The sequence below is a fragment of the Centrocercus urophasianus genome, unplaced genomic scaffold (assembly GCF_019232065.1).
Source record: "Centrocercus urophasianus isolate 14NV4802_14NV808 unplaced genomic scaffold, USGS_Curo_1.0 seq_37, whole genome shotgun sequence".
In the NCBI taxonomy this organism is placed as follows: domain Eukaryota; kingdom Metazoa; phylum Chordata; class Aves; order Galliformes; family Phasianidae; genus Centrocercus; species Centrocercus urophasianus.
In genome coordinates, this window is record NW_024884944.1 from 4,393,102 (window position 1) to 4,419,763 (window position 26,662).

General features: G+C 47.3%; 1 protein-coding gene across 10 annotated transcripts; it reads right to left on the reverse strand.

Annotated features, from left to right (window-relative positions):
• Nucleotides 1-3,121: 3,121 nt before the first annotated feature.
• Nucleotides 3,122-25,196, reverse strand: USP28 (ubiquitin specific peptidase 28). Of its 10 annotated transcripts, none has more exons than XM_042831998.1 (26): nt 25,173-25,196; nt 21,938-22,012; nt 20,958-21,090; nt 19,513-19,606; nt 19,161-19,332; nt 18,202-18,288; nt 17,099-17,236; nt 16,653-16,726; nt 16,050-16,126; nt 15,505-15,653; nt 13,712-13,839; nt 13,487-13,582; nt 12,209-12,403; nt 11,633-11,847; nt 11,271-11,341; nt 10,722-10,950; nt 9,357-9,590; nt 8,381-8,520; nt 8,026-8,211; nt 7,221-7,316; nt 6,125-6,303; nt 5,953-6,031; nt 5,606-5,685; nt 5,109-5,232; nt 4,473-4,671; nt 3,122-4,271 (listed from the first exon to the last, which is right to left on the reverse strand). In XM_042831998.1, the coding sequence occupies exons 2-26, from the start codon at nt 21,989-21,991 to the stop codon at nt 4,096-4,098; spliced, it is 3,405 nt and encodes a 1,134-aa protein (XP_042687932.1). In that variant the 5' UTR covers nt 21,992-22,012; nt 25,173-25,196; the 3' UTR covers nt 3,122-4,095. The 10 variants fall into 10 exon arrangements, with proteins under 10 accessions (XP_042687932.1, XP_042687931.1, XP_042687930.1 ...); XM_042831997.1 differs by lacking the exon at nt 25,173-25,196 and adding an exon at nt 25,072-25,140 and having other exon boundaries at nt 9,399-9,590; XM_042831996.1 differs by lacking the exon at nt 25,173-25,196 and adding an exon at nt 25,072-25,140 and having other exon boundaries at nt 4,473-4,668.
• Nucleotides 25,197-26,662: the final 1,466 nt, after the last annotated feature.

Here is a 26,662-nt window from a genome sequence, read left to right on the forward strand (position 1 = left end):
ACTTTTTGTGGGTTTGTTTTTTTTTTTCCCTCCCCTTTTTCCAAGCAATACTTACAAACTGAGCCCAGTGCTGTAAGCCAAGGAGGCAAACACAGGGCAGTAAAGAGCACTTTGTATTTCTGGCTACATTTGCAGTATACTCACTGATTACACTGTGTTGGCATTCCCTGGGAATCCCCAGTGGCCGGGAATGTAATCGCTGTAAGACCTCTGTCTGTGCTGAAAAGCTCATCCTTGAATGTCCATTTCACTTTGATGTATTCTAAATAAATTATTACAGCTATTAGCAGTATGTTTCTGTGCTCTGAGAGCAGAACATCCTACGTGGGATGAGCGTTTGATGATGAGAGCATAGGAAGAGCGGGGACGAAGGGTGTGGGCTCTAGGGAACAAAATCACTGCTTGGGTGGCTGTTCATTGAGCAAAGCTTAGGGAGAAAGAGAAGGATGGAGGAGAGAGGAGGCAGAAACATGAGCTGATGGCCATCCGCAGAGTTGATCAAGTCACAAAAGTAGCAGCAGCCTTCATTTAGAAGGTTCTACAGTGGAACTCTTTACCTGGGCATCAAAGGCAAAGATCAGAGAAACCACAGAAAGATGCTATTTTGTGGGTGCCTGTGAGGATCTCCCCATTTCCTTGATTCCGCTCAATAAAAGAAATTAAGCCTGCTTTTACATTTGCTCTCTGCTCCTAACGCTACACCAGGCTGAGCTAACAGACTGCAGGAAACCCACTGCCACAGTGCTATTCCAGAAGGGAGCTCACTGCTGCTTTAACCTGGCAGCGCCAAGAGCCACAGCAGCACAGCTGAAAGAAAGGAAACCTCCGCCCAACAGCAGCGCTCCTTTGGGAACCAAAGTTCACTGCTCTTCAAAAGCCCCGTTTTGAAATCCGCACTTTGGTCCAGCGAAGAGTCAAAAATAGAAGTGGGGAGAGAGAGAGAGAAAGAAAAGAGACCATTCCCAAACATTTGTCAGCCTGAGGAGGGATTGCTGGGGGCACAGCTCAGCTCAGAGGGACCAGCAGTGCCATAGCAATGGAGCGTGCACCACGGAGGGGCCAGAAGGGCAGCATTCTTGCCTGATGAATGCACTTCTCAGACACAAACGTGTTTTTTTTTTCCTGAGTTACACAAACCCACAAAGCAGAGACTCTATTTTGACTTGAACTCATCACCCGCGCCCTGAAGACACAGCAGGGGGAGGGAGAATGATGGCAAGATGCTGAGCAAAGGTTTCTTCTCAGCGCCAGTAGCTCCTTCTTCCACACCTGATCCCAACTCTCATGGCTTCATAGCCCTTGTTCTTTTTTTTTTTTGGCTTATTTGTTGGGATATTTTAATTTTGGCAGCAACAGAATAGGACCAACCTTGTGAGCTGTCTCCCCAGCCAACATCCCGGTCACCTGGAACTCAGAATGTCTTGGAATGACACAATATTGCAAAACTTATCTTGAAATTGTGGCCATTTCCTTGCCGTGAGCAAATGACGGAGAACGTGGCACCAAAAACGTTGCATTCAAACCCTGGAGCCCTAAGGAATAAATCAGAGCTCCCATCATTTCAGGGTCCCCTCCATCACAGCAGCATGGAGCGAGGTAGCAAGGCTGAAAAAGCAGCAGCTCTGTGACAGCCATCAGTTGCAACAGGCTTGGCTCACTTTTTACACACACATAGCTTGGGTTTCTACAGATAATTGTTCCAGCTTTAAGGAGAACTCAAGATAAACCAACTCCCATAGGGGTTAGTTATTCCTCTGTAGGAACTGATGGAGCAGTGGGACCCAGTTGACAATTTCATTCAAACCACAGATCTGCTCATTACTACCAACGCTGCACCAAGAAGTCCCACGAACATCTGTCTTCAATTTGTCCAAAAACACCCACATGTATTTCTCTCCTTTCCTCCTCAGCTGCTGAAAAGAATCTGCATTTTCTCAGCACAATGACAGAAGGTAAAGGCTCCATTATAATGTAGGACCACGTTAGCAGCTCAATATGCAATTAAATGTTTCATTTCCCCAATTAACGGGGAAAATACTCAGAGATTTTGGCTGCTGAAAACATGGATTTTTTCCTCCTCTTTACTAACTCAATGTGAATGCACTATTTCCTACTGCTTGCTTTGGAAATCAGATCCCCTCCCTCAAAAACAACACCAGCTAACAGAGGGCGACTTGCAACACGACTGAAAAAGGAGACTTCAGGAGAAACCAGCAAGCACTGATAACCAGCAGAGGCATTTTCTCAGCACCATTTGCAGGAATATAGGACAAAGGAGGGGAAACAGAGCTCCTTGCAGCTCCAAGGGAAGCACAGCCCTCCCCAGCACCAGCCAGCACGCCGTTATCTGCAGACACAGCAGGGCTGGGCTGGTGGCCTTCAGTTACAGCAGCACTGAACGTGAACCCTTGGTCACACTGCTCAATCTGAATAGCAGAAACAGAGAACGGTGAGACAGAAAACCAGACAGAACTGTAACCCAGAGTGCAGCTCAGTGTCCCTGCTGTAGTTAATTAAAGAGCCCTTCAGATCGGCACCAGCACAGAGGAGGCTCAGTCAGATGCATCACAACCTGTGCTCCCACTGTGGCATGCGTTGGCTAATGGAAGCATCAGCCACAGACCAGACGAGCTGCAGTGCACACATGAGCCGTATTTCACCCCGGGGCACAGCATGACCTGGCTGCTCTGGGTGTCACAACGACGTTAAGGCACTGCTGTACATTTCATTGGAATTCCTGCCTTCTCAGGGCTGAGCTGAAGCTGTCAGGTCTGAAGAGCACACGAAACTCTGTGGTCACAATCACTGCACTCAACTCTTCCTCTGTCAAAGCATACAGAAGTCCCCCATGCTGTCCCAACAGCAGGAGAGAACTTTGAGCTCCCAAGCACTTCACTGCCATTGCAGAGGCCAAGAGGAACTGTCAACCACAGCACTGCAGAGCTACCAATGCTCACACCTGGAGCTGCATTCAAGGACAGACATTCCTGCATTGCTTTGCCAATGGGTTTCTTTTCCTCTGCTTCCGCTTCTTTCTGCTGAAGCCAAGAGGAGCCCTGAAGGTGTAACAACAGAGGGAAAAAAAAAAACAACAAATAACACAAAAACACACAGAGGGAACTTTTTCATTCTAACATAGAACAAATGCTTTTATTGCACTTTTAGAAAAACTGCATAGTCCTAACAGGCTTCCTCTTCCACCTACTCAGAATGTTTGGTTTAAACAACTGTCAGAGTTCAAACACAGTCATAGGCTGCCTGCAAAAGGAACTCCAAACGAGGCATAATTTATTTCTTACAGGAAGTTAATTAAAAAGAAAAAGGGGCTGATTCTAGGCCTTGCAGTTACCATCACTTATCTAGCACTGAATATCCACCACAGATGCGATGGAAGTTCACTTTCCAACCCAGGAGGGTAACACACTCTGGGGGTTATGCCCTGAACCAGCCAGCTAACACCACAGCACCCATAAAGCCTCCAGCTCTGTCCCATCTCCTGTCACTGCCATTATTTGATTTTGCCTTTCTCAGAGGAAGAATCCTGCTTTTCTTTTGCCAGTTAGAACACAAAAGGGAAATGCTTGTTTAACTTAAGTTGCACGCGTGACTGCACGCAACACACAGAGCGAGCGCTGCTGTTCCTCTCAGACAGAAGTTTGGCAAGATCTGAATATATAATGCAGCTAATAATTTAGGAAGATGTAAACGTGTCTGATGGATCAACAACAGCCAATAGTGCTCACCAGGCATACCAAACTGTTCCTCTGTTGATGTCATTGCCAGGGATGTGTGCTTGCTGGGCAGCGTACAAAGTTGCCACAATAGAAAAAGTGTCCTGGCCTGGTCCTAGGAAAACAAGCCAGGTGGAACTGCCAGGTACCTACTGTGCCATATTAGTACAGTGGTTCATGTCCTTTGCATTCTCACTTAACATCTTATCTCAAAAGTGCAATATTGCTTTTCATTCGCTCCTATTTACAAAGCACACAGGTCTCAACACGAAATCACCTCTTCCCTCTCTGAACACCTCCTGGCGGGAGGACGCTGTGCACCGATGCTTCACAGTGTGCCACTCCGAGGTGCCAGCTCTGCCATCTACTTCACAGTCACAGTCGAGGCGTCATGGATGGACTCCATCACTGCTGCAAAGCGGCTGCAGAGGTCGTATGGGGAGTTGGGACGGATCTTTGGGGGCTCCTTCAGCACCACCACCTCCGTGGAGCCGTCGAGCAGGCGGGGGAGCAGCTCGCCCAGCCTGATCTGCAGGCTCGCTGCAGGAGGAGGAGGATACAATCAATGGGACTGGAACTGAAATATGTGCTGAAAAATGTGCTACAATACTGATTTCAAGATCTTAAGGAGGTGTTTTAAGCAGTCCCTTCGTTCCTTTCTAATTAAGACCTAGACACAGCCCTCAGAGCACACCAACAGCATGGATAAGGTAATGCAGGTGGCCGTTCACCATTCCCTACCGTCCATGTCTTCTCGTCCCAGATAGGAGCACCAGCGGTTTCTCATGACCTCGATGGCATCCATGTCTTCTCTGGAGATGTCAAAGTTGTTAATGAGGTGCATACAGGGGATGATCAGCTCATTCAGGATGCTAATGCCCTCTGCCACATGAGCTTCCTCACAGCTTACAAATAGAGCCGATGCCACCTCATTCAGCTTCTAGGAGAGGAGAGAGAATCTGAGAAAGACCTTTAGGAAGCAACCACGGTCTTCTGAGAATCAGCATGCTGTCAGAAAAGGCACAGAGCTCAGTTCCTTTCCATGGACAGCTGTGCAGCACAAAGTCAAACAGAACCAGGTGCTGGGCTCTGCTAGGTTCTGGAGAAGCAACTACTGTTAGTCAAAGCAATCATACTTCAGAAAACAAACTGATAAATACAGATGTATTTCTGTACATATTAACAAATTGTTATATAAATATACAGCACCTACACAGCTTACTCATAATTCTGGTTCTCATATCTTCTTCACCAAATCTCCTCGAGAGCCACAAACATTTTTCCACTGAATTATTCTACATCTCCGTGATGATCCCCAGGCTGCTCTCACCCCTCCACAACCCTCCCAAATGGCTTCAGAGCTCCTCCTTTACACACCAAGAGACACTTTCTTCTATACAGGGTGATCAGTGATTCATTCACTCCTCTGTTGGCTCCCTTCTTCAGCAGGGCGGTGTTGCTTTGGTAGGCGTAGATCAGGTAGGTCAGGGACTCCTTGTACCTACAAGAAGAGAGCCAGCTGTCGAGCCTGCAAGCTCTGGGTCCCCAAAAAGGGCTTAAACCCACTACAATGCCTAATTCAACACAGTTTAGTTTTAGTATAGCAGTTCACAGGGCCAAAAAGTGATGGCAATTGTACAGCTTCACTGGGAGAAGGACGAGGGGATGCTAAGGACAGACAGCTAGCTGGTGTACTCAGCATAACCAGGGTTGGCTCTGCATTCAAGGAAGGGCAACCAGCGAGTCAGGAATAAACTATATTGGTCTCTATCACAAGGCTGAAAGAAGGTATGAAAGAAGTAATTCTTCCAGAAGAGCCTCTACTTCTAGGCTGTAGCTTATCTGGAATAAAGTCACCATTAAAATACACTTACTTTCTATTCTGGTACAGCTCCAACCCTGTAAGCAGGTAAACAGACACCTTCCGAAAAAGACTGTAGTCTTCATGCCATTTCTGTTGAGGAAGAAAACAGTGTCAATTTCACCTCCAACACTTTTCACACTCCTTCACAACTCGCAAATCTATTTGATTTGACCCTTTTGAGAGTTTAAAATTCTCTCAGAAGCCACAAATTGACTCAGTCAACTGCACTCTATCCCTTAAAGTCCAGCTAATTCCCTTCTGCTTTCTGGCACTGCTCTGAACCACATTCCCAGTTTCCCACACACTGCTTTGGAAAGCATGAGCTCTGACTGCAAGAAGGCCAAAGGTGGCACTTACCTTGTACTCCTCCATATTGACCTCATCAGGACCGATCTCTTTCAGTTTATCTCGTGCTACCTTCATAATGCTAATTGACCTGCCCGGCATAAGAAGAGACGAGAAAATGAGAAGGACGGCCTCAGCTGCTTCCAGATGAGAAAAACTTCATCACGGAGCCCACAGCACAAACCTTTCATCATAGCTGAGGTTTTTGTCTGCAAACTGCTCGAGGAGGGTCCGTTCCACAATCTGCTGGGGAGCATCGTTTTGAAGGAAGTAAACGAGCACGTGCTGCAACCGGGCATCGTTCTGAGGGGTTGGGGTCTCTTTGGAAAGGAGATAAAGCCTGGAGTACTCCTCGTGGAATGCCTGGCAAGAAAGCACACACACTGAGGCGTCCACCCTTTCACCAGTCTGAATTCTGCAGCGGCTGATGCAGTGCTTAGAACTGCCCCAAAATGATGGGGAGCCCACAGGGGACAACTAGCTCTGCTGCTTAGCTGTGCTCTGCTGGTGAACAGCAGCCCATGAGCATTGGGAATGATGCATTCCAAGGCAGAAGCACATGCATCAAACATGCGGCTTTCTGAAGCATCCAGGTATCTGAATGGCTTCCTGAGAGAGTGGGATATATAAAACAGGTTTGGTAATCCTCTTGCAAATGGAAGAGTTGTAAAAATCAACTGCAGTCATCTTATATCTGTGAGCATATTGCCCTTTATATTCCTGTAGATAGAGAACACAGGGGGTTTCTCCCTGTGCTGTATTTTTAATTAAATCTACCTGCTGGTAAAACCTAACACCAAAGCCAACATTGGGCAGCTTGTGTTGCTGCAGATTCCCCTATTCCATGCATTCTTTTCATGAAGCCACCTTTTACAAGAGAAGATATCATGAGCATGCACATTCCAGAGCACAACAAATTTCATGAGCGCTCGTTTCCTGACCGCGGCACCAAGGACGTGCAACAGATGCTGAGAGACAAAGAGAACCTCATTTTTAAACCCAGACCAAGAGAATTACCAACACTGAAAGAAAAAGAAGTACAAACAGCAAATAGCCTTCTGGGAGAAGGCAGTTGTTACAAGCTCCAAGACTTGCTTGGGATGCGAGGACATGGCATTATGCAAGCACACACACCACTGCAGGACAGAAAAGCCATTATCTACAAAAACAACTGCATGGACCTTTCCTTTCACTTGCTTGTCTTTCTACATAGCACAGATCCTTCATTCTGTGAACACAGATTTCCATGCTTGTGCAAATGAAGCAAAGGAGCAGGATACCTTAACGAGCCCCGCTTCAGACCCATCGCGATCAAAGGTCTGGCGGGCTTTTGCAATAGCCAGGATGACACCTTGCATGGCTGGACTCAGCATCACCTACCATGGAAAGCAGGAAAAGAAACACAAACAAGAACGAGGAAAACAGTAACAGACAGGAAAAGAAGAGAAAACACGGTGAAGAGAGGAAAGAACTTTGAATTTTGAACATGAAAAACACTAGCCATATCCCCTCTGCATCCCATTCATTTTTCCCAAGCAACACAAGAGAGCAGTGCATGTGGCAGAAGAATTAATTGTGCTGAGTTCATACAGGCATGCATTAAACATACTCAAGCAGTACCTATCTCTATATTCCTATAAGTGAACTCCACTTCCAGAATGTGAAAAGACAACTTCTAGAATGCTGCTGGGCGTGTGTGAAGTTAACCAGGTTGGACAAACCAGGAGCTGGGATACTGTGAGTTACACTGCGAGTGCTCCATCCCTTTGACATATATGGGACAAAGCTCTGAAGGCAATAAGGAGGTTTGTAAATACATCCAGGACCAATTCTGATACAGAAAGAAGACCTGCAGGAACACTGAGCAGATCTAATGACTGAATGCTTCTACAGAGCTGCTCCTCTGATGGCATTTAGGAAAGAAGCTGCTAAACAAATTGGCCTGACCACTTCCACAGGGGGAAAAATTTACTTTGAAAACAGCACTTTTTCCATGACAGACAAGTGAGGAACGCTTGCAATCAACCACTACAAAGTTAGAGGTTAGTGATGGACAGCAATTAGTGCCTGCGCTGGGAGCTGTACCTCCTCATTATATCCATCTGCATCAGATCTAACAGGAACCTTCCCCACACTGGGGATTTCCACTTCCGAGATCTGTGAGCTACTTTGGGCAGCAGGCTCTGTTTCTTTAGCATCCTGAGGTTGTTCTGCCTGAACTGTAAAGGCTGTTTCTCCCAGTTGGGCCTTCATTGGATCTACCTCCTCTGTCTGTGGCCGAGAAGAAAAAAGAAAAACAAAAGCAAAACAGAGGAAAGCAGAAGGGGGCTGAGATAAACGTGGTACAGCTACAGAACCACAAAGAAATGAAAAAAGCCAGGGTTGCTTTGAGAAGAATAACACACAGACAGCAGCTGGCTGCTCCCTGGCTGTTCCTCACCTCGCAGAGCGCTGCCTCCACGCCGTTCTTTTCGTAGACATGGGCTGCATTGGCAATAGCTTTGGCAGTCTGCTCCTTTGCAATCATGGCGTGCTCTGAGGACAGAGAGCGCAGGCTCTGCTCGTGGGCTGCAGGTGGATCTGTCAGGGCAGAGATACGGTGTGAGCCAGCAGAACTGCAGGGCTTGGTCCAAACGCACAGAGGGCAAAAGGTGAACAGAAGTGCATGAGGGTGAAGCAGCTCTCCTGCACCTCCTAAGCACACACAGCAACTTCTTCATCTGTCAACAGCACTCCACAATCACTCCCATTAGAAATTATCACCCACCTTGTTATAAACCTGCTTATGCGGCCCTTAATGAGATGGAGCCATCCACCAGAAGTGCACATTCTTAGGAATTATGGCTCAAGATAAAGTAATGGCTTCATTAACATCTTAAACTGCCGCACCGCCAGACGACGTGATACAAGATGCTAATTTAACACTAGGTCTGAGTCTGGAGTGAGCTTGCTGCTCAGTTCCATCAAAACACAGGGTCATAATGAGCATTTGCTCTCCATTACGTCTTCTTTCCCCGTCTTGCTCTAAAATGTTTTGGAGCACTTCTGTGCATGGCTGAACAGCTGCTACATCCATCCCACACGAACCTGTTCCATCACAAAACCTTTTCAGAGGCTGTGGCACACGCCGGATTGCTAAATGATGCTTTCCCACTCGAGAGAGCAGCATTTAAACATTCTCCACTCTATATTTCTATTAATAAAAAATGCCTGGAAGCAAAATGAGTTTAGCTCACTGCCACGAAATGAATGGAAAACAGTGTTTCTGTCGACAAGCCTGGAAACAAAAACGTGCAAAAAAAGTAGAACAGCCTTTTGTATTGGCAGGACGCAGCCCCACCAGCACCTCTGCTACTTCAACAGCCCCTTGGATACCCCAAAATTAAACAAGGCTCCACAGCAGCAGTCTTTCTGACCATTAATTTCAGCACAGCTTGCAAAATCAGACGCGGCATCACCTAGCCCCGACTCAGGAGAGAGCTCTTGAGATTCAGAAGCAGTTGAAGGAATCTTGCAAGACTGCTCTTCCTCCCACTCCTCTGCCTCCTGCTCCAGCCGCCAGTTGTCCTCCTGGATGTAACGCCTCAGCTCTGGGGGCAAAGCCTCCACCTCCTTCTGGAACTGCCCGACCTCTGAGCCGTCACCTTCACCTGCAAGAAGGTCAGAAACGTGGCTGTACTCCAAGGCTGTCTCTGTGCAGAGTGCAGCACTCAAGCTGCCTGCAGCCCCAATGGTCATAGTATGGCTTGAGACATCCTATCTACAGCATCACGTAAAAGCAGGGAGCCATGTAGGCTCCCAAGCATGAATCCCCTGCTGGCTTCAATCCCCTTTACTTCTAGATCTGAAATAACACAAAACCCACCACAAGTCTTACAATCATGCAAAGCAAATGACAATTCCCTCCACCAGAGCCATCTTTCCTTGTGCACCCATTGTCAAAGAAAGCATTTTTTTAAAGCAACAGAAATTGTATTAAATAGAAGAAAAAATAATCTGTGGGTTCACTCCAGAAACAGACCTATCACAAAGAACAGCTCCCAAATTCTCATCAGCAATGTTTAGCAATGAACAAAACAACAGTCCCCTATTGTTTGCTGCTATTGATTACATCAAAATGAACCACGCATGAAATTATTAGGTTCTTCTACAGCTGCTGGCCATGTATAGTGCCACGTGCACAATAATTCATCCACGTAACTATTTATATGCTGGCAGTGCAAACAGGCTTGCAAGGCTAAGCCACCATCACCAATAATTCATCTCATGTAACAGAGAAAGCTGTGTAACCAAAGACCCACGTGGATTCAGTGTGATGATATCACTAAGGATTAAGTCAGATAGGAGGCAAAAAGAGAGCTTGAATACACAGTGTTGTATTAGTACACTTCTCTCTTCAGTTTTCCCCTTTTTCTCTATTAGAGACTCAGAAAAGAACAAACTACTTCATGGACATATTGGGTCAACTGCCTTCTAAGCATCTGCTTGCTGCCTGGCCAGCTCCTACAACAAGAGGTCTGAATATGTGACAGCAAATCCAGAGATTACACTGAGCTGTATGTCCAAAACACTGCAGCCTGATGTGACCAGGACAAGCTGGCTGTGTTCCAGACATGGTCCTTTCTCCTGTCAGCACCCAAGCTGCAGTCCTCCTCCTGCTGCTCTATTTCTGCATCTGCAGACAGGGGTAATGCTATACCACACAGACACTGAGGGACTTGGTAATGATGCACGTTAGGGAGAACATAATGCACCAGTCAAAACAGCTTTAGTTCCCCTACCTGCAACAACGTGGGATGCCTTATCACTTATGTACATCAGGCAGTAAGCACTGGCATTCCTCAGGCCACCAAATGAATCTCTCTCCAGCTCTTCCCACGATGATTCTGTCACTGAGATGTCATTGTATTTCAGCCAGCTTTTCCGAGGCTGGTCATATATGAAGGCCCAGTAGTGACCAGCATTTGCTTGCCCTTCATGCACCAAGACAGCGTGCAAGTGATAGGGAACCTGCAAGTTCACATGGACAGAGCTGTCAGACTCACTTTCAGTAAAGGAAGTTGTCTGATCTTCATGAAGAAGTTGTAAAATACATTCGCAGCCATTGCTTTGGTGCTAGAACTGATTCATACATTCCATTTACTGATGAGTAAGAGCTGGCTTTTAAGTGAAACAGCAACATTAGGATTTGCTTTTAAAAAAATGTGATTTATTGTAACACTGGGATCTTTTCAAAATACAGCAAAGTGGGTAACTTGAACTGACAACTAACAAGACCCAGTATCAGCATCATCTGTCCAATACTGACTGCATGAAGTGGCATCTCCTACCTGCTGGAGGTGAGGGTCACTGTACATTTCATCAATGGACAGGCTGACTCTGGCAATGGACTCCTTCAGATCTGCCAAGGACACCATGAATTAAAAAACATACCTAGAAATGCCAAGAAAGCTTGAAGCCAGACAGTAACAACTGAATGCACTGAACAGCAGGGCTGAAAGCAATACGTGAGTATTTGATGGTAGATCTAAGCCCGGTGGATTTACCATCTACCTCAAAACATACAAAAGAGCCATTTTCAGATGAGCAGAAAGACCTGAGGGCACAGCTCAGGATGCATTCAGCCAAAGCAACAGAGGGGGATTCGGGCTGGCAATAAACACAAAAATCACAACCAACATTTAGGGCCGACCTCGCACATCTTGCTCAATCTCATTCCTCCATCGCTGCAAACATGCTGTAACCAGGTTCATCTCTTCCTCAGAAACCATGTGAGGAGCAGGGCAGTCCAACATCTCTGCTGGTGGAGCAGAAGGCTGCAGAGGTGTGTTCAGTTGTTGCTGTGTTGAAGAATTTGCCAATAGGACAGCTTCATCTTCAGGCTTACCATCCCTTCCATCTAGCATGCTGCAAAGCAAAAGCCAAGTGTAAGCCAAGTATGCTGAGCAGGCTCGTGATCATCCAATACTGAAGGAGTGTGACAGTTAATGAAAGAGAAAAAATAGGAAAAGGTACATAATTCAACTCAGGATCATTGCTCATCCATAGGAATATGGCAACACTGCTGGAAAAGGAAAAATAAAACGAAGCAACCAGAAAAACCAGCAGACTACTTGCAGTGATAGACCAAACTAAATGAAAAGTAGCCTAACTGCTCATATATCACAACTACCCACATCAGTAATTGACTTTCAGAACTCAAACCAGTAGCACTTAGATGAAAGTTAACATATTCTCCAACAAATGGTTCTTATTTCCATTTACCAACCTGTCAGGCTGTGAAGGTGTGCCCAGAATGAGCGACTCGCCCTGGGACTGCCTGTCCACCACCTGAGAGTCCCCAGTAGAAGACACACATGCAGAGGACACAGCACCAGCAGGCTTTGTAGTGATGAACTCCAGCACGTATTGCAGCATGTCAGGCAGTGGGAAGCGTGCTGGGCCAGAGCCATACTTCATGTACCTGCAATGCCAGAGCAAAACATTCCATTCATGAAGGAATAGAGCTGTTTGGTTCAACCTGAGACAAACAACAAACAGGCAACTACGTATCTGGTTCTGACACTCCTTATTTATGCCTGTTTGGGAAATAAATACGGTACCAGATAACCCCAGGACACATTTCCTCACGGAACATTCCTAAAGCTGCCATTCTGGGATCCCACCATGCACTACTGACATATTTCTCAACCATTTCTATTCATATAACAAAAGCCAGCGCTGCTTCTTTTTTGACAGATAGCCTTAGTACCAAAATATTCCTTCACTTTGTGTGAAGGTGGAATAACTCATCACTTACCTAAGGCAAGTTAATTCTTGCACATATCATTTCCTACGTGTACAAACAAAAAACCAAGGAATGAAACCCCAACAACACAGCTCCACTATAACAACATATCCAGACTTGGTTCAAAACACAAAAACTTGGACCCTGGAACCACGTGGTGCCCATGCACACACACTCGTGTCCCACAGGCATGCAGCTCTTCTGCTGTTCTGAAGGCTTTGCAGTGACAAGAGGAGCCTCGTGCTGCAAAAACCTCTCTCCAAGCCTCATGTTTCCTCCAAGGAGAAGCACACCTTGCACACCCACAGCTTGCACACCCTCATGAGCAAAGGGAAAGAGAGGAAGCCTTGGTGCCCTGCAGTGGCCAAAACACTGGCATGCCATCAGCTGCTCTTTGGTCAGAGACCCAAAACACAGCACAGCCAGTTGCTAGGAAGGACACAAGCTCCATCCCAGCCAGACCAGCACAACGCCACGCAGGGACCCAACACTCCACCTTCCTTACAGGTTGCCCAAGGAGGCTGTGGATGCCCCATCCCTGCAGGCATTCAAGGCCAGGCTGGATGTGGCTCTGGGCAGCCTGGGCTGGTGGCTGGTGACCTGCACACAGCAGGGGTTGGAACCAGATGATCATTGAGGTCCTCTTCAACCCAGGGCATTCTGTGATTCTAGGATTCCAGTGCTCACTTCTGTCTTGCTGTTTAAGAGAAACCACTTCCAAACTCCCACACAAGAGTAAAGCTGTAGCTGACTGCTCACCTTTCCAGTTTCTGTTGCAGAATCAGCATTTTCTCCTTCAATTTCTTCATTTCTTCTCTCTTAGTCTGAATGAGCTCTTTGCTGCAGTAGAGGTACCTGAACAGACAACGCAGAGCCTCACCGTGGGGAATCTATTTACTTCTCAGATCCGTGGTCTTCCATGAGCACTTCAGAATCCATCCTTGCTCACCAGCTTTCAACATGCTGTACAAGAGAGTAACTCACCTGTCCATATAAATGGTCTGAGGGAATTCCAGCTTGGTGTGGATTTTCTCTGGCTGTCCCAGGGATTGGTTGAACTCAAATCGGGAGAGTTCAAAGGTCAGCACTGGAGGGAGTTTGGTGAACCAGCGCTGCAACAGAAGCAGAAACGCCCCCGAGGGGACCTGTTTTAAGATGACTGCTCAGCATCACATCTCAGACCCATCCTAAACATCTGTCTATCAATACTGGATGTATGTTGTGTGCATGGAGTGACTAGGCAGAAAACTGCACTACATGAGATTAGGTTTTCTGTTTGCATCTTATGTTTCTACCACTAAGCAGCCTCCAAACTGCTTTCAGAAAGTTCATTTTCATTGCCTGACACATCCAAATCCACAGCTTGCTAACTGAGGTTTACAAAACTTACAGACACTGCATCAATTCTGCATGTTAGAGCCTCCAACAGATAGCCATTCTCCAACATACATCACATGCAATGATGAGTAACAAGACAGGAGCCCTCAAGCAGCACCTTACTCCTTATCCTCTCTGCTTATGAACCATTCAAATGAGGAGATTCAGACAAGAAATCCACTTCCCATACATTTAATAGACTGTTGCAAAGAGCCACACAGAAAGAAAGATTCGTGGTTGAATTTCTCCTTCCTCTGCCTTTCTGGGCTCACAGCATTTCAAGCATCCCCAGGTGCACCCACCTACCTGACACAGCACTGTGCACACCATTCCCTGCCACATTCCTTGTGAACACACTCAGGGCATTTTCCTTTGCATGATTCATGTCTCACGTCCTGCCATAGCGAATCTGCCCCACACCCAAGTGCCACAGCATATTTTAGATCTAAGATATTTACAGTGGAGGTGAACTGGGTTTTTTGAAACGCTTTTTAAAGCAGCTAGCAGAGGGGAAGCCTCACCTTCAGAACAAGGCAACATAAAAACAGAGAAGGGAAGATTTTACACCTATTACCTAGGGAAAAGTAAGTTCTAGTTAACCCCACTGACGCTTTGATGCACTCACTCATACAACAAAATGCACCTTCTCCTCTATGCCCCCTATCATGCAGCCTTCCTAGGAAGTAACAACACATTTTCCACATGTTTTCACAGAATAAACATACTTTTCTCAGTCCCTTCTAAGCCAGACACCTCTGTGCTTTTCTCAAAACAACCTTCAGCTGCTCTTAATACACACAGGATGCTGAATGCAATGACACATCTTAGCTTTCTACTTTGCTGCATTTACAAGTAGTTTATGACTGATTTGTGATTTGTGGGTTTAAAGAAGAAAAAAAAAACAAAGAAAAGGTAAATTAAATAAATCAGCACAGTCAGAAGATAAGAGTGAAAATGAGAAGAAGAACACACACTGTAATAGGGAGAAAGATACAAATTCCAAATGGCATACCATAGAGATAAGCACTGTACTTTTACCCTCCGAAAATAAGGAGGCAGTGGTTCTCCCCCTACTCAGGTACAGGTAGGCTTCAACAGAAAGAGAGAGACTTTATCACACTTGCATCAGAAGCATACGTTTACCTTTTTATTTTAACACAAACCCCTTGAATTGGTTATACAGGACAACACACCTTTACACACAAGCAGACCCAGCATCTCACCGCTGACGTGCAGCGACGTGAGACCCCAGGCAGCCAGAAAACGTCGTCGTATTCAATGAGAGACTGGCTGTAATTGCCATGTACACTCAGCACACTACACTGAGACACACCTGTGCTACACAGTGAGTTGTTCTTTAGAAAGCAACCGAAAGCTCAACAACAAAACTTCCAACTAACCTCCTGTACATATTTCACTGACTGAGTTGCTGTCTCCTCATCCATCTCTCCCTCCACCATGGCTCCTTCCAAGCACTCATTCAAGTTTCGATAACCATTTACCTGAAGGGGATACTGACCAAAGGTTTCGATCTTGGAAAAAGTATTGCCTGAATGATGAAAACGATACAAAACCCATGAACTAACTTCAGTGAGCAAAAAAACCCCGATTAACACAAGAGGTTGTTGCAAACACCGGGTTAGGTGCACGACATGAAGTGCTCATAGCTCTCTATGCACGTCTCTCAGGGCAAGCCTCCTCCCAAACGAGTGCTTTCAAATACATGAGCACTTATGAGAATTAAAGGTTTTCAGAAGTCACGTTATATAAATGTTAAAGACAATTCTATAAGGAAAGAAGACTATTGGCAGGTTTACTGTAAAACACTGAAAATCCAGGCAATTCCAACAAGAGTGTGCAACAAAACCATGCATCAGTACTGATGTGCCGTACGTCAAAGCACCCAAAGGACTTAAAAAGTGGGTCTACCAAAACCTTCACTCACCCTCGTGGACACCCTCAGTCAAGAAGGTCCCATAGAAAAGTTGGACCATTGGATTTTCAGATTTGTCCCCAGGGCTTCTGTTTCAGAAAGAAAAAGCACAGAATTCATCTGCAGGTCACAAAAAAAAAAAAAGCCCAAATTCATCATCCAACCCTCAGCTTGGAAATCATTCTATGATCAAAAGCAGCATTTTTATCACAGCACAGAACACAGGAGAAGCTTGTCATCTGTTCTCATACTCAAAAGCACACTATAATTCTTACATTGGCAAGAAAGAAAATGACATGCAAGCATTGTCCCATGCAAACACAGCTCCATAAGGACACCTCCATTTGTTTACACCAGTCTGTAGAGCTCCCCCAGAGCTGATGTGCTCTGCAGGCCATACTGGCCATGAATACAGTCCTACACTTAAGCAAGAAACGTAGATCCAACACTTTATAAGCATACTTCAGGCTGAAGGGGATTGCCATCAGCCAGCAAGCAAGTTTTCTCACACATGGACAATGTTTCCTCAAAGCCTTCTCCTATGCTAAGCAGTCACATCTAAAATCTGTTTCTGCTCAGTGACAGGTCAAACTCCTGGTATCTTAAAAAACTCACTTGACATTCACAGTGAGCTGGAATGCATCTTCCAGCCAATCCAGCAGTTTGTGTGTAAACTCGCTCACATCTTGCTGCAAGAGAGACAGAAGTCGAGGGTCAAACACACAGAGCAGAAAGTGGTTTCACACTGCTGGTCTCACAAACCAGCTCTAATAAAATCCAGTTGGTACCATCCACCTGAAAGAAGGGCAAAACCCCAGTTTCACCAGCAATGAACATCCTGTTCACGTGCAGGTAAGAGGAAATGAACCCAGCTGGCATGGGGCACAGCAGCATTGTGTTGGCTGCTCAGTGACCAAGCTTGTACCCACACAACCCAGAGCCAGCTGTCTGCCTGCTGCCAAGCACATCAAGAGACCTCTGGAAACAAGAGGATGAAACCACACAGGATTTCTGTGTTATCAAGTGCTGGTTTGAGGAAAGGCTCTCTAACGTGGATTTACCTGCTGTTCCTCGGTTGATTTAAAAGCATCCCTTAAAAGTTCCAGTGCTGCAGAAGGGTCCACAAACTTCCGACGTGTTCCCAGCATTAAAGCAAACAGACATTGGAGTTCTTGCATGAATGCAATATTTCTTTTTCCCTGCAACACAAAAAGAAGACAAACCCTCCCTGCACTGTAAACCAGGAGCTGCAGAACACCACGTGCACATACCTTAACAGCCAAGCTAACAACCATGGGAAGAGCTGACATGAAAAAGGATAAAAGCAGAAGGACATGTGGTGTTGCTGAGAAGTAATGTGATCTTCCAAGGGATGCATGGGAGGAAAAAAATAACTTTGAGGTGCCCAAAGTGCTAAAACATAAAGCAAAAACCCAGTGAGCTTATCAGCTTATTCTGTCTGTGCACTGGGCTGTTTTTACTAAGAGCACACACAAAAGCAAGTACACCAAAGTCTCCTAAACGGGAGAACAGAACAGCATAACAAGCAGAAGATAATTCTATGTATCACATTTCTTTTGTAAGTACCTTCTGCTGACCTTTCTCAGAAGGCACTGGGGTTGGATGCACCCTCACACTGACTCATAGAATCACAGAATGCCCTGGGTTGAAGAGGACCTCAATGATCATCTGGTTCCAACCCCTGCTGTGTGCAGGGTCACCAACCAGCAGCCCAGGCTGCCCAGAGCCACATCCAGCCTGGCCTTGAATGCCTGCAGGGATGGGGCATCCACAGCCTCCTTGGGCAACCTGTGCCAGTGTATCACCACCCTCTGTGAGAAAACACTAGACTCAATTGCTGACTCAAACACCAGTTCTTCTATGGGAATACAAACAAAATAACAACCTGGAGCTGCCAAATAAGCTTTATGTGGCAGGTTTCTCCTGCCCCTCGCTCAAAGGAAAGCTTTATGAGAATCACTCTGTTTGTTCTTCTTTCTAGTGATTCTCTCTTTAAAAAACCTAAAGCAGCTAGATGGCTTAGAAGTCATTAACATATGGATAGAGGTGTGGGATAGCCTGTTCCCAATGTAATGTGCTCAAAGAAATAGCAAAGCAGGACAGCACAGGAGGGAAAGCATAACTTTATGTGATGAAAACTCACAGTGCGCGTCCGACAGCTCTCAAGGACACTTGGTGGGAAGGAGTAGCTGAGCACCAACCTCCGGAACTGCGGCAGCTGGAAAAGAGACTGAAAGAAATGGAGAGAGAAATACTGATCAACACCTCCACCTTGCTGACTCGTTTCAGCCTGATGCACTCCACAGCCTTTTCTGTTCACTCCTCATTCTCCCTTGGCTTCAGGTCACTCAGACAGCACTTACGGAGTGAGCAGCCCGAGTGGCAGAGCAGCACAGCCCTACAGATGCCTCCCAAAGATCTCAACCTCCCATCCTTGGGCTATAAAACTGGCTTAGAAAAAAGCGTTAGGAAGAGCACACAGGAGCAAGTGACACAGAGAAAGGAGCCCAACTGCAGCTACTTCACCTCCTCTCAAGAATGGGGAGCCAATGGATCAGCATTTATCTGCTGATGTAAAATGGTTACAGGAAGCAAACGTGCTCAGTTCCATTTACTGTTGTCTCTTCTCGTTTAGGTTATCACTGATAATACACACCACCAAGCTCTTATTAGTTCCAATGTCTGTGCCACTGTATCCCATTAAGCAGAACCTGATACCCCATGTATTATGGAGCTAACAATAACACCAGTATAATTACATCATCAGTTCCAATCAAGTTTCTGTCATTCAGTAAGCACTTGTACATCAGTGCACCAAAAAAACCAACTGCATACATGCACACAGACTGCATGCATCCATATCTTGTGATGCAAAGTCTCCACTTAAATGCTCTTTTGGCACACGCTCAGAGGAAATCTTAATTATGTTGAATAAAAAAGAGATCTTTTTTATCTCTGAGGACAGAGATATCTACCTCTCTAGCTGAGGATAGGCACATCCACTCACTTACATGTCAGCACTCCCACTTAAATGCTAAATTCTAACTGACATTTTGTCTCCATGGCTGCAGCAGTGACAGAAGAACCTCGCCACCACGTTACCTGTATGACAGCACTAAACCAGCACGTGTTGCCAATGTTCTTCATCCCAACAGGCCAATCTCCCACTCTTTTCCAGTCGCTCTGTTTGGAATTCTCTCCCCAGACTTCACAGCGTTTCCTTTTGGAGCGATTTTTGTTCTCAGGAGAATGGACCTCATGGACCTCCTGTGGTCTGTCACAAGACAGGAAGGACAGTGAGAAATCCCACCTCACAAAGATTCCCTTGGCAATGCAGCCCAGCCACGAGCAGGATGCCAGCACAGAGCTGTCAGGCAATACCTGGCACTACAGACAACATAAATCCCATCCAATTCCTAAAATGTTTCAGCTCTGAACCCACAGCTCCACCAACCTCTCAGCAGCATGAGCTTTTGGTGATTCCAGCTGTCTGCAGGCAACAGCTGAGTGGATGTCTCCTTTCTTTTCTGGGTCAAATGCAGCAGCACCTGGAGGCAGGACAGCATTCTGATCAGTCTTCCATCACGAGTAGGGAAACGTTTTCTCTAAAAAGAACTTCTACAAAACATTGCACTTTGCCAGTGTGATTTTTTTGACATGATAAAAGAAAGATTTTCTAGCAAAAAAAAAAAAAAAAAAAAAAAAATTAAATACAAATTCTGTTAGCTTGGATCACACTGTAAAATCAAAGCTCCCATTAAGTGCACTTGATTAGGATCATGCAGCCACGTAAAGGCCAGATTTCCTTACACCCCAATTCAGAGCTCATGGGAATGCTCCAAACCTGTTGAAATAATGAATCAGGAACACCAGCTGCTGCTTGTATTTGCTATGCCTTGACACCAGTGGTGATAACTGACACTGTTTTAAGAAATAAAGGGTTTTCATTTAATACAATCTGCACATTTACATACAGTCAGCTTCCTTCAGTTGTTTCAGGATGCTCAGGTAACTGAGCCACTTCATTTACTGGCTACAGAGGAAAGGGGAAAGGAAAATAAGCAGTTCTGGAACAGACAGAAGCCTTAGACAATAGAACAAAGTGCAGCTGCACTGCTCTAGGTGTTACTTCTAAGCTCCCAGCACAGATCTTTGGCATCAGCAATGTGTCCAGAGGCAAATTTGCTTGGGGAAGTTTCAGTTAATAGAAATGTACCAAACTGCCAGCCTAGTTTTGCCAATAACTGTAACAATTACAGAAACAATTTTTTGCATAATCTAACCACTAGTTCAAATAGCATTTCCTTCTACATTTTCATGAAAATACTTCAAAGGAAATTCAATCCACCTGCTCTGCCAGCATAGAAAGAAAAGTAAGCCTTGATGGAAATTTGGTTCTCTATCTGCTCTCTCTGCTTTAGGAGTCTTCTGGGCTTTCTGTGCTAGCCAACTGGTTGTTTAGAACAAATACAGCTCAGCAGCACGACCTGCTACTGACAAACAGGACTACAACACTACTAAGTCACTTCTTTCCTGATTCAGCTCTCCTTCATCAAGAAATACTAAACACAGTCAGAATAAACCCTTCAGCCATACAGAAGCATGAAAGCTGCTTGAAGAGGGGCTCCACCCAATACGTCTATTTGACACAGGCTACTGATGTGCATTCTTGCTCCCCTTCCTTAAACTGGCACTTAGCTGACCCAAAGGTGAGCAGGTTCTAGGAAAGCCTTACCAACACCAAAGTGCTTTCTGCTACTTTAGATCCCCATACTAACAAAATCAGTGCCAGGACAGGAACAGGAGGGATTCCCAGCAGAAGGAACAACATGGCTCTTTTCAGCTCGGGTGACACAACGAGCCTTCAGGAGACCCAGTGTGAGCAGATGGGCCCCTTACCTTGAGGGGGCTCTTTGCCCACTGCACTGCCTTCCCAAGAGGATGGCTCTGCAGCAGCTGTGTTCTGAACAGGCTCCTGATCACGCTCCTCTGTGAGGACAATGAGTGCCTCCATCAGGTTTCCCTTAGCAGCCTAGCAGAAAGACAAGGAAAAAATCCATAGTTCCAGGGTTAATTTACCTGCATTTGTATGAAATTTAATGCATCCGTGGCAAACGTGGGCACACTGGCTCCAACTTGGCTTCCTCTGGCCATCGGAGAAAGCTATCTATCTATTGGTGACAAATAGCATTAAAAACAGAAACAATAAAGGCTAAAATTTATCTGATGGAAAGCACTTTGCCTTCATCACTAGGACAATATAGAGTCCATTATCTAATTTCTTTTCCCTCGCTAGAGATTCAAGTAGCTGTTGCTCTGCAGTGCATTAAAGTGCAACAGGGAAACTCCCAGGAACCAAACCCTACATGGATGGTGTGTGGGTATGGTGACACGACACAGCACAGGCTGTCTGAAGGCCAGCAGAGTGCTAAGCATGGCTCTTCTTCAAAAGAAGAGCTCAAAGATGTCCGTTTTCTATCTCATTTTATACCACAAAGTTAAGTGTTAGACTCCTTTCAGTCCATGTTTGTTAACATTTTGTGGGCATTACTTCCCAATGGAATACTGGAGAGTTTTCATAAGCAACTCTCTGTGTATACAAACAACGCAACTCAGCTCTTGCCCATACATCTCAGGGCAATGGTGAGTGATGATTCTGCACTGATGTCATTGCAACCCATTTAACATTACAATTTCCAATATCAGAACACGCTGCATTGCCATCACAGGCCACACAGTGCCTTTCCTACCTTCTTATCAGCCCATAAAAACACCAGCACACACCAACCCTCAGTTATGCTTTGGGAGAACCTGAACTTGCTTGATTTTGCGGACACCAGCAGCCTTCTTTCCAAAGGGCAGTGACAGCACATACAAACCTTGAGAGCAGCGTGAAGGAAATCTGCATCCTGAATTCCTGTTATCTCTTTCATCTTGTTTAAAACCTGGTAATCCTGCAGTCAAGAAACAAAGAAAGGCTCCTGTTAAAAGATGACCAAGACTACATCAACCCATCCCTGAAACATCTGCCAGCCTCTCAACGGAGCATTTGTTCTTTCTTTCCTTTCCACTGACAGGTGGACATGAAAACTCACTCACACGTGCCAGACAGTACTGCCAACGTCAGTCTGAACACCACTCTTAGTTTCTGCTATTTCCAGGCTAGCTTTCAACCTGTTGCATGCTCAGGAGCATGCTGGCAGGCCCTGGCAGCCCTCTCCCCAAGCCCAGCATGTGCAGCAGGACATATAAGGCTCCCCGTGGGCTGCTGGGGGCTATTTTAAGCCTGGCTGCACATGCCACTTGTGCACGTCACCTCTCACTCACAATGAGGTGACAGAAGAAGGGCCCAAGAGGTTTCCACTGCTTTTCTTCCCCACCCCATGGAGCTCCAGGCTTGGGCAGGTCCTCGCACAGCCAGCAATGTGTTCTTACCTGAGAAAATGTCTCTAATTGTTTTCTTAACAGATTTCTCTAAGCTTTTATAGGCTTTAGGAGGTGGTCAAGTAAAAAGCAGCCTTGGTTTGGCCACACAAAGTGCTCAGGGAGGGACACGAAGAAGCACTGGCCTCAGCTACAGAGCAGTGAAAGATATCATTGCCCAGAAGGTAACAAAGCTGAGGAACGCACTCAAGGTCATTAGAACCAGATCAGTGTCCAATGCTACAGAAGTCAACTTCCCCAAAGCTCTGCACTTTTTAAGGGCCCCCTGTGTCTGCATGCACACCCCCACCCTGGGGTGCTCCAGCTCAGCACCATGAGAACTGCACAACTGCCTCAGGACAGGAATACTCACAGCACACCAATTACACCCTGCTGTTAATTTCCCACCTCCACGCTGTATTCTGGTTGCCTAACACCACCTAATGCTGCAGGGCACATCTTTCCATTGGAGAAGAACCCACACTGCAAAACCACATCACAACAGTGCAATCCAGAGGAGGACAGGGCGTGATTTTTTTGGGGCCTTTCCTTCTTCACCAAAAGAAGAACTCACAGAGGCAGCAGGAAACAGAAGAACTAATTACCAGCCCACAGCTCCACATCACCACCTAATAAATGATATGCAGGCCAGTTTCATTCATAAAAAACACGTGTATCAACAGCAGAAGGCTGAACTGTGCAGCACACTGAGGCTGGGAATCACATTCTGCACCTCTAATTTGTGAAGTCTGGAGGGGAACAGTTTTGGTTTTGGTCTGTCTGGTTGCTTTTTGGGGTTATGCTCTGTTGTCCTTTAAGACAAACTGGCCATTAGGGCTCAGAATATCATGCCAGCTTAATGCCAGCTGCAATTCCCAGCAAAAGAAAAGCAAAGAAACAGCAGTCACAACAGCAGTGCTATTGATGTTACAGTCTGGAAACTACAGACAAACCTGAAAAGTGGCTGGCAAGTAGGGAGGGAATGGAGATAATAATTAGAAGGCCAGCTAACGAGCGATAACAGCAGCAGCTCTGCTGTTTTCTTTCATACCCTACGAATCACAGCACACAGCAGTGGTTGGTTTGGAGGAGAAACTCAGAGCAGAGACAGATGCAAACGTGGAGCATGAGTTCAAGGGGAACCAGGAGCAGCAGTGGGCAGGGCAGATGGGAGCCCATGACCTTCAGCCACAGCAGCTCAGTCATGCTTTATATCCAAGTGGGAAAATGGATGTGAAGAGGCCTCCAACCCTGCAGCAACAGCAGCACCTGCACTGCTGAAACAGAACCTTTTACAGACCCACGGCTTCCCATTGCCACACCAACACCTGTGCAAAACACACAATGATCCATGTCTCCTGCTGCACCTGAGAAAAGCTCCTGAAGGGCTCAAATGTGCCCAAAGAATGAGCCCACGTCCCTGTGCACACCGCAAACCTTTGCATGCTGCAGCCCTGTGCACGCTGTGCCCTTGCTGTGTCCCTGCACCTCCTGTATCCCCGTGCATTCTCTTTCCCTGCGCAAGCTGCATGCGTGCTGTGCCCCTGTGCACACTTTGTCCCTGTGCACAGTGCATCCCAGTGCAAGCTGTGTATGAGCTGCTTCCCTGTGCATGCTGTATCCCCGTGCATACTACACATGCTGTGTCCCCGTGCACTGTGTGAACCTATGCATGCTGTGTGTGTGCTGTCTCTGTGCACGCTGCATGTTTGCTATATCCCTGTGCATGCTGTGTACTCTGCATGCATGTTGCCTGTGTGCTGTGTCCCTATGCACTGTGTGCATTGTGTCCCGATGCACGCTGCGTGCCTGCGCATGCTGTGTGTGTGCTGTGTCCCCATGCAAGCTGCACGTTTGCTGTGTCCCTGTGTATGCTGTGTCTGTGTGTACTGTGTCCCTATGCACGTTGCACCCCTACGCATGCTGTGTGTGCTGTATCCCAAAGCACGATTCCTGTGTGCTGTGTCCCTGTGCATGCTGAATCCTTATGCATGCTGTGCCCCTGTGCACGCTGCATGTTTTCTGTTTCTCTATACATGCTCTGCGTGCTGTGTCCCTGTGCATGCTGTATCTCTATGCATGCTGTGTCTCTGTGCACACTGTGTGTACTGTATCCCCCCCATGCACGTTGCCTGTGTGCTGTGTCCCTGGGCATGCTGTATCCCTATGCTGTATCCCACAGCATACACGGGGATGCAGCGTGCAGAGACACACAGCACACAGGCAACGTGCATGGGGATACAGCACACACAGCATGCACAGGGATACAGCATAGAGACACAGCACACGGGCAACTGCGTGCTGTGTCCCTATGCATGCTGTGTGTGCCGTGTCCCCGTGCATGTCGTACCCCTACGCGTGCTGTGCCCCCCGTGCACACTGCATGTTTGCTGTCCCTGTGCACGCTGTGTCCCCATGCACGCTGTATCCCCGCTCACGGCCCCGCACACCGCCGCGCTCACGCCGCAGCTCATCCCGCAGCCCCCCCCGCACCCACCCGCTTGGCCTCGGGCCGCTCCTCCCGCCCCACTCCGACACCCCTGTGGGCCGCCTCGCCTCGCCCCGCCTCCCCCCTCCGCCGCCCGCTCACCGCCTCGAGGCCGCCGCTCGCGGCCTGCAGCTCGGCCGTCATCCCTCCGGGCCGGACCCCCCCCAACCCCCCTCGCCGCGGAGCCGCGCCGCCCGCCTCACCGCCTCCCTGCCGCCCTGCTGCGCATGCGCCGTCCCGCGGCGGGGTGGGGCGGGGGGCGCGGCTGCTCCGTGCGCGCGGCGACCCCGGCGGTGATCCGGGAGTGAAGCGGTGCGCGGTTTTACGTGGAGGGATCGTGCGGGCCGTGCTGTCGTGGGTTTCATTAAAAGTTTCTTTCTGCTTGCTGTTTCGTGGCTTCCTGGAAACCCCGTTTGCAAATGCAGCTGAGATCCCTTCGTTGCTTTAATAAAAATAGATGTCTTAGTGCAAGGTGTGTGCAGGGATGCGCTCACCGCTGTGGAGCAAAGTGCATGCAGCGCACATCATGTGAGGACGGCCGGTGCAAGGAGCATGCAGTGCACATCACGTGAGACTTCCAGAGCAAGGTGCATGCAATGCACGCTACATGAGCCCTGCAGAGTCAGTTGCATGCATTGCACATCACACAGAACCTCTGCTGCAAGGTGCATGCACTTCACACCACACAGGCTCTCTGCTGCAAGGTGCATGCAGCAGTGCACATCACATGAGTAAGGGTGAATGCACGCCCTTGGGAACACAGGGACAGAGCTGCAGTGCTGGAGCCCTCTGCAGGGAGTCCCTGGTGTGAAGGTCCCAGTGAACACCGAAGCACCAAGTGCAGGGCAGGGAGCAGCGTGGGAAGCAGGCTCAGAAATCCTCTGTTCTCACATAGAATAGCACAGAACTGTTCTGTTTGCAGAAGCAGCAGCATCTGCAAGTCACTCGCACGGAACTGCTGCAATCCCATGCACAGCACCGCATCCCTTTGCTCAGCATGGAGCCCAAGCACTCTTAGTTTGCAGCATGGGGGTTCTCCCCTCAAAGATGTGGGAAGGATGAGGATCTGCAAGGCACGGTGACTCTGTGAGCCTGTTTCGAGGAGGAAATGCTTCTCCTCCCCAGTCACCACCATCCAAAGCAGTGGCAGAAGGAGGCTCAGCAAGGAGGCAGAAGGCACCACATCGGGGCAGGGGTGCTCAGTGCAGATGAGAAGCACACAGGCCACAGGGCTCAGAGCACTCTGATAAATCCTCATTTGTATGACTTCCGCTTGGGACGAGGCTGTGCCGCGGATGCCGATGCGAGATGAGATCTCATTTACAGTTTCCTGCTGGATTTCAGATGTGGAGCAGCTCATCACGAAGGCTGTCAGCAGCCCCGGCCCCGGCTGCACACGTAGGACATCACAGATGAGATTTCAGCGCTGCACATTGGCAATTTGATTCGGCCCAATGACCTGGCTGGGCTCAGCTCCCCCGGGGCTGAAGCAAAATTCCTTTTTTGCATCTGTGGAGGAACACTCAGGAACGTGTCACATGCAATTGCAGCTCCTCATTTCTCCGGCTGCCTCGCAGTGCGGGTGCTTGGAACATCAACAAAGGTGTGGGAGCATCAGCATGGCCTCTTAAGGGTCATCTTGGCTCCAAGCATAAAAGAAAAAGCATTCAAGCTGTATATGGAGGGATGTTTT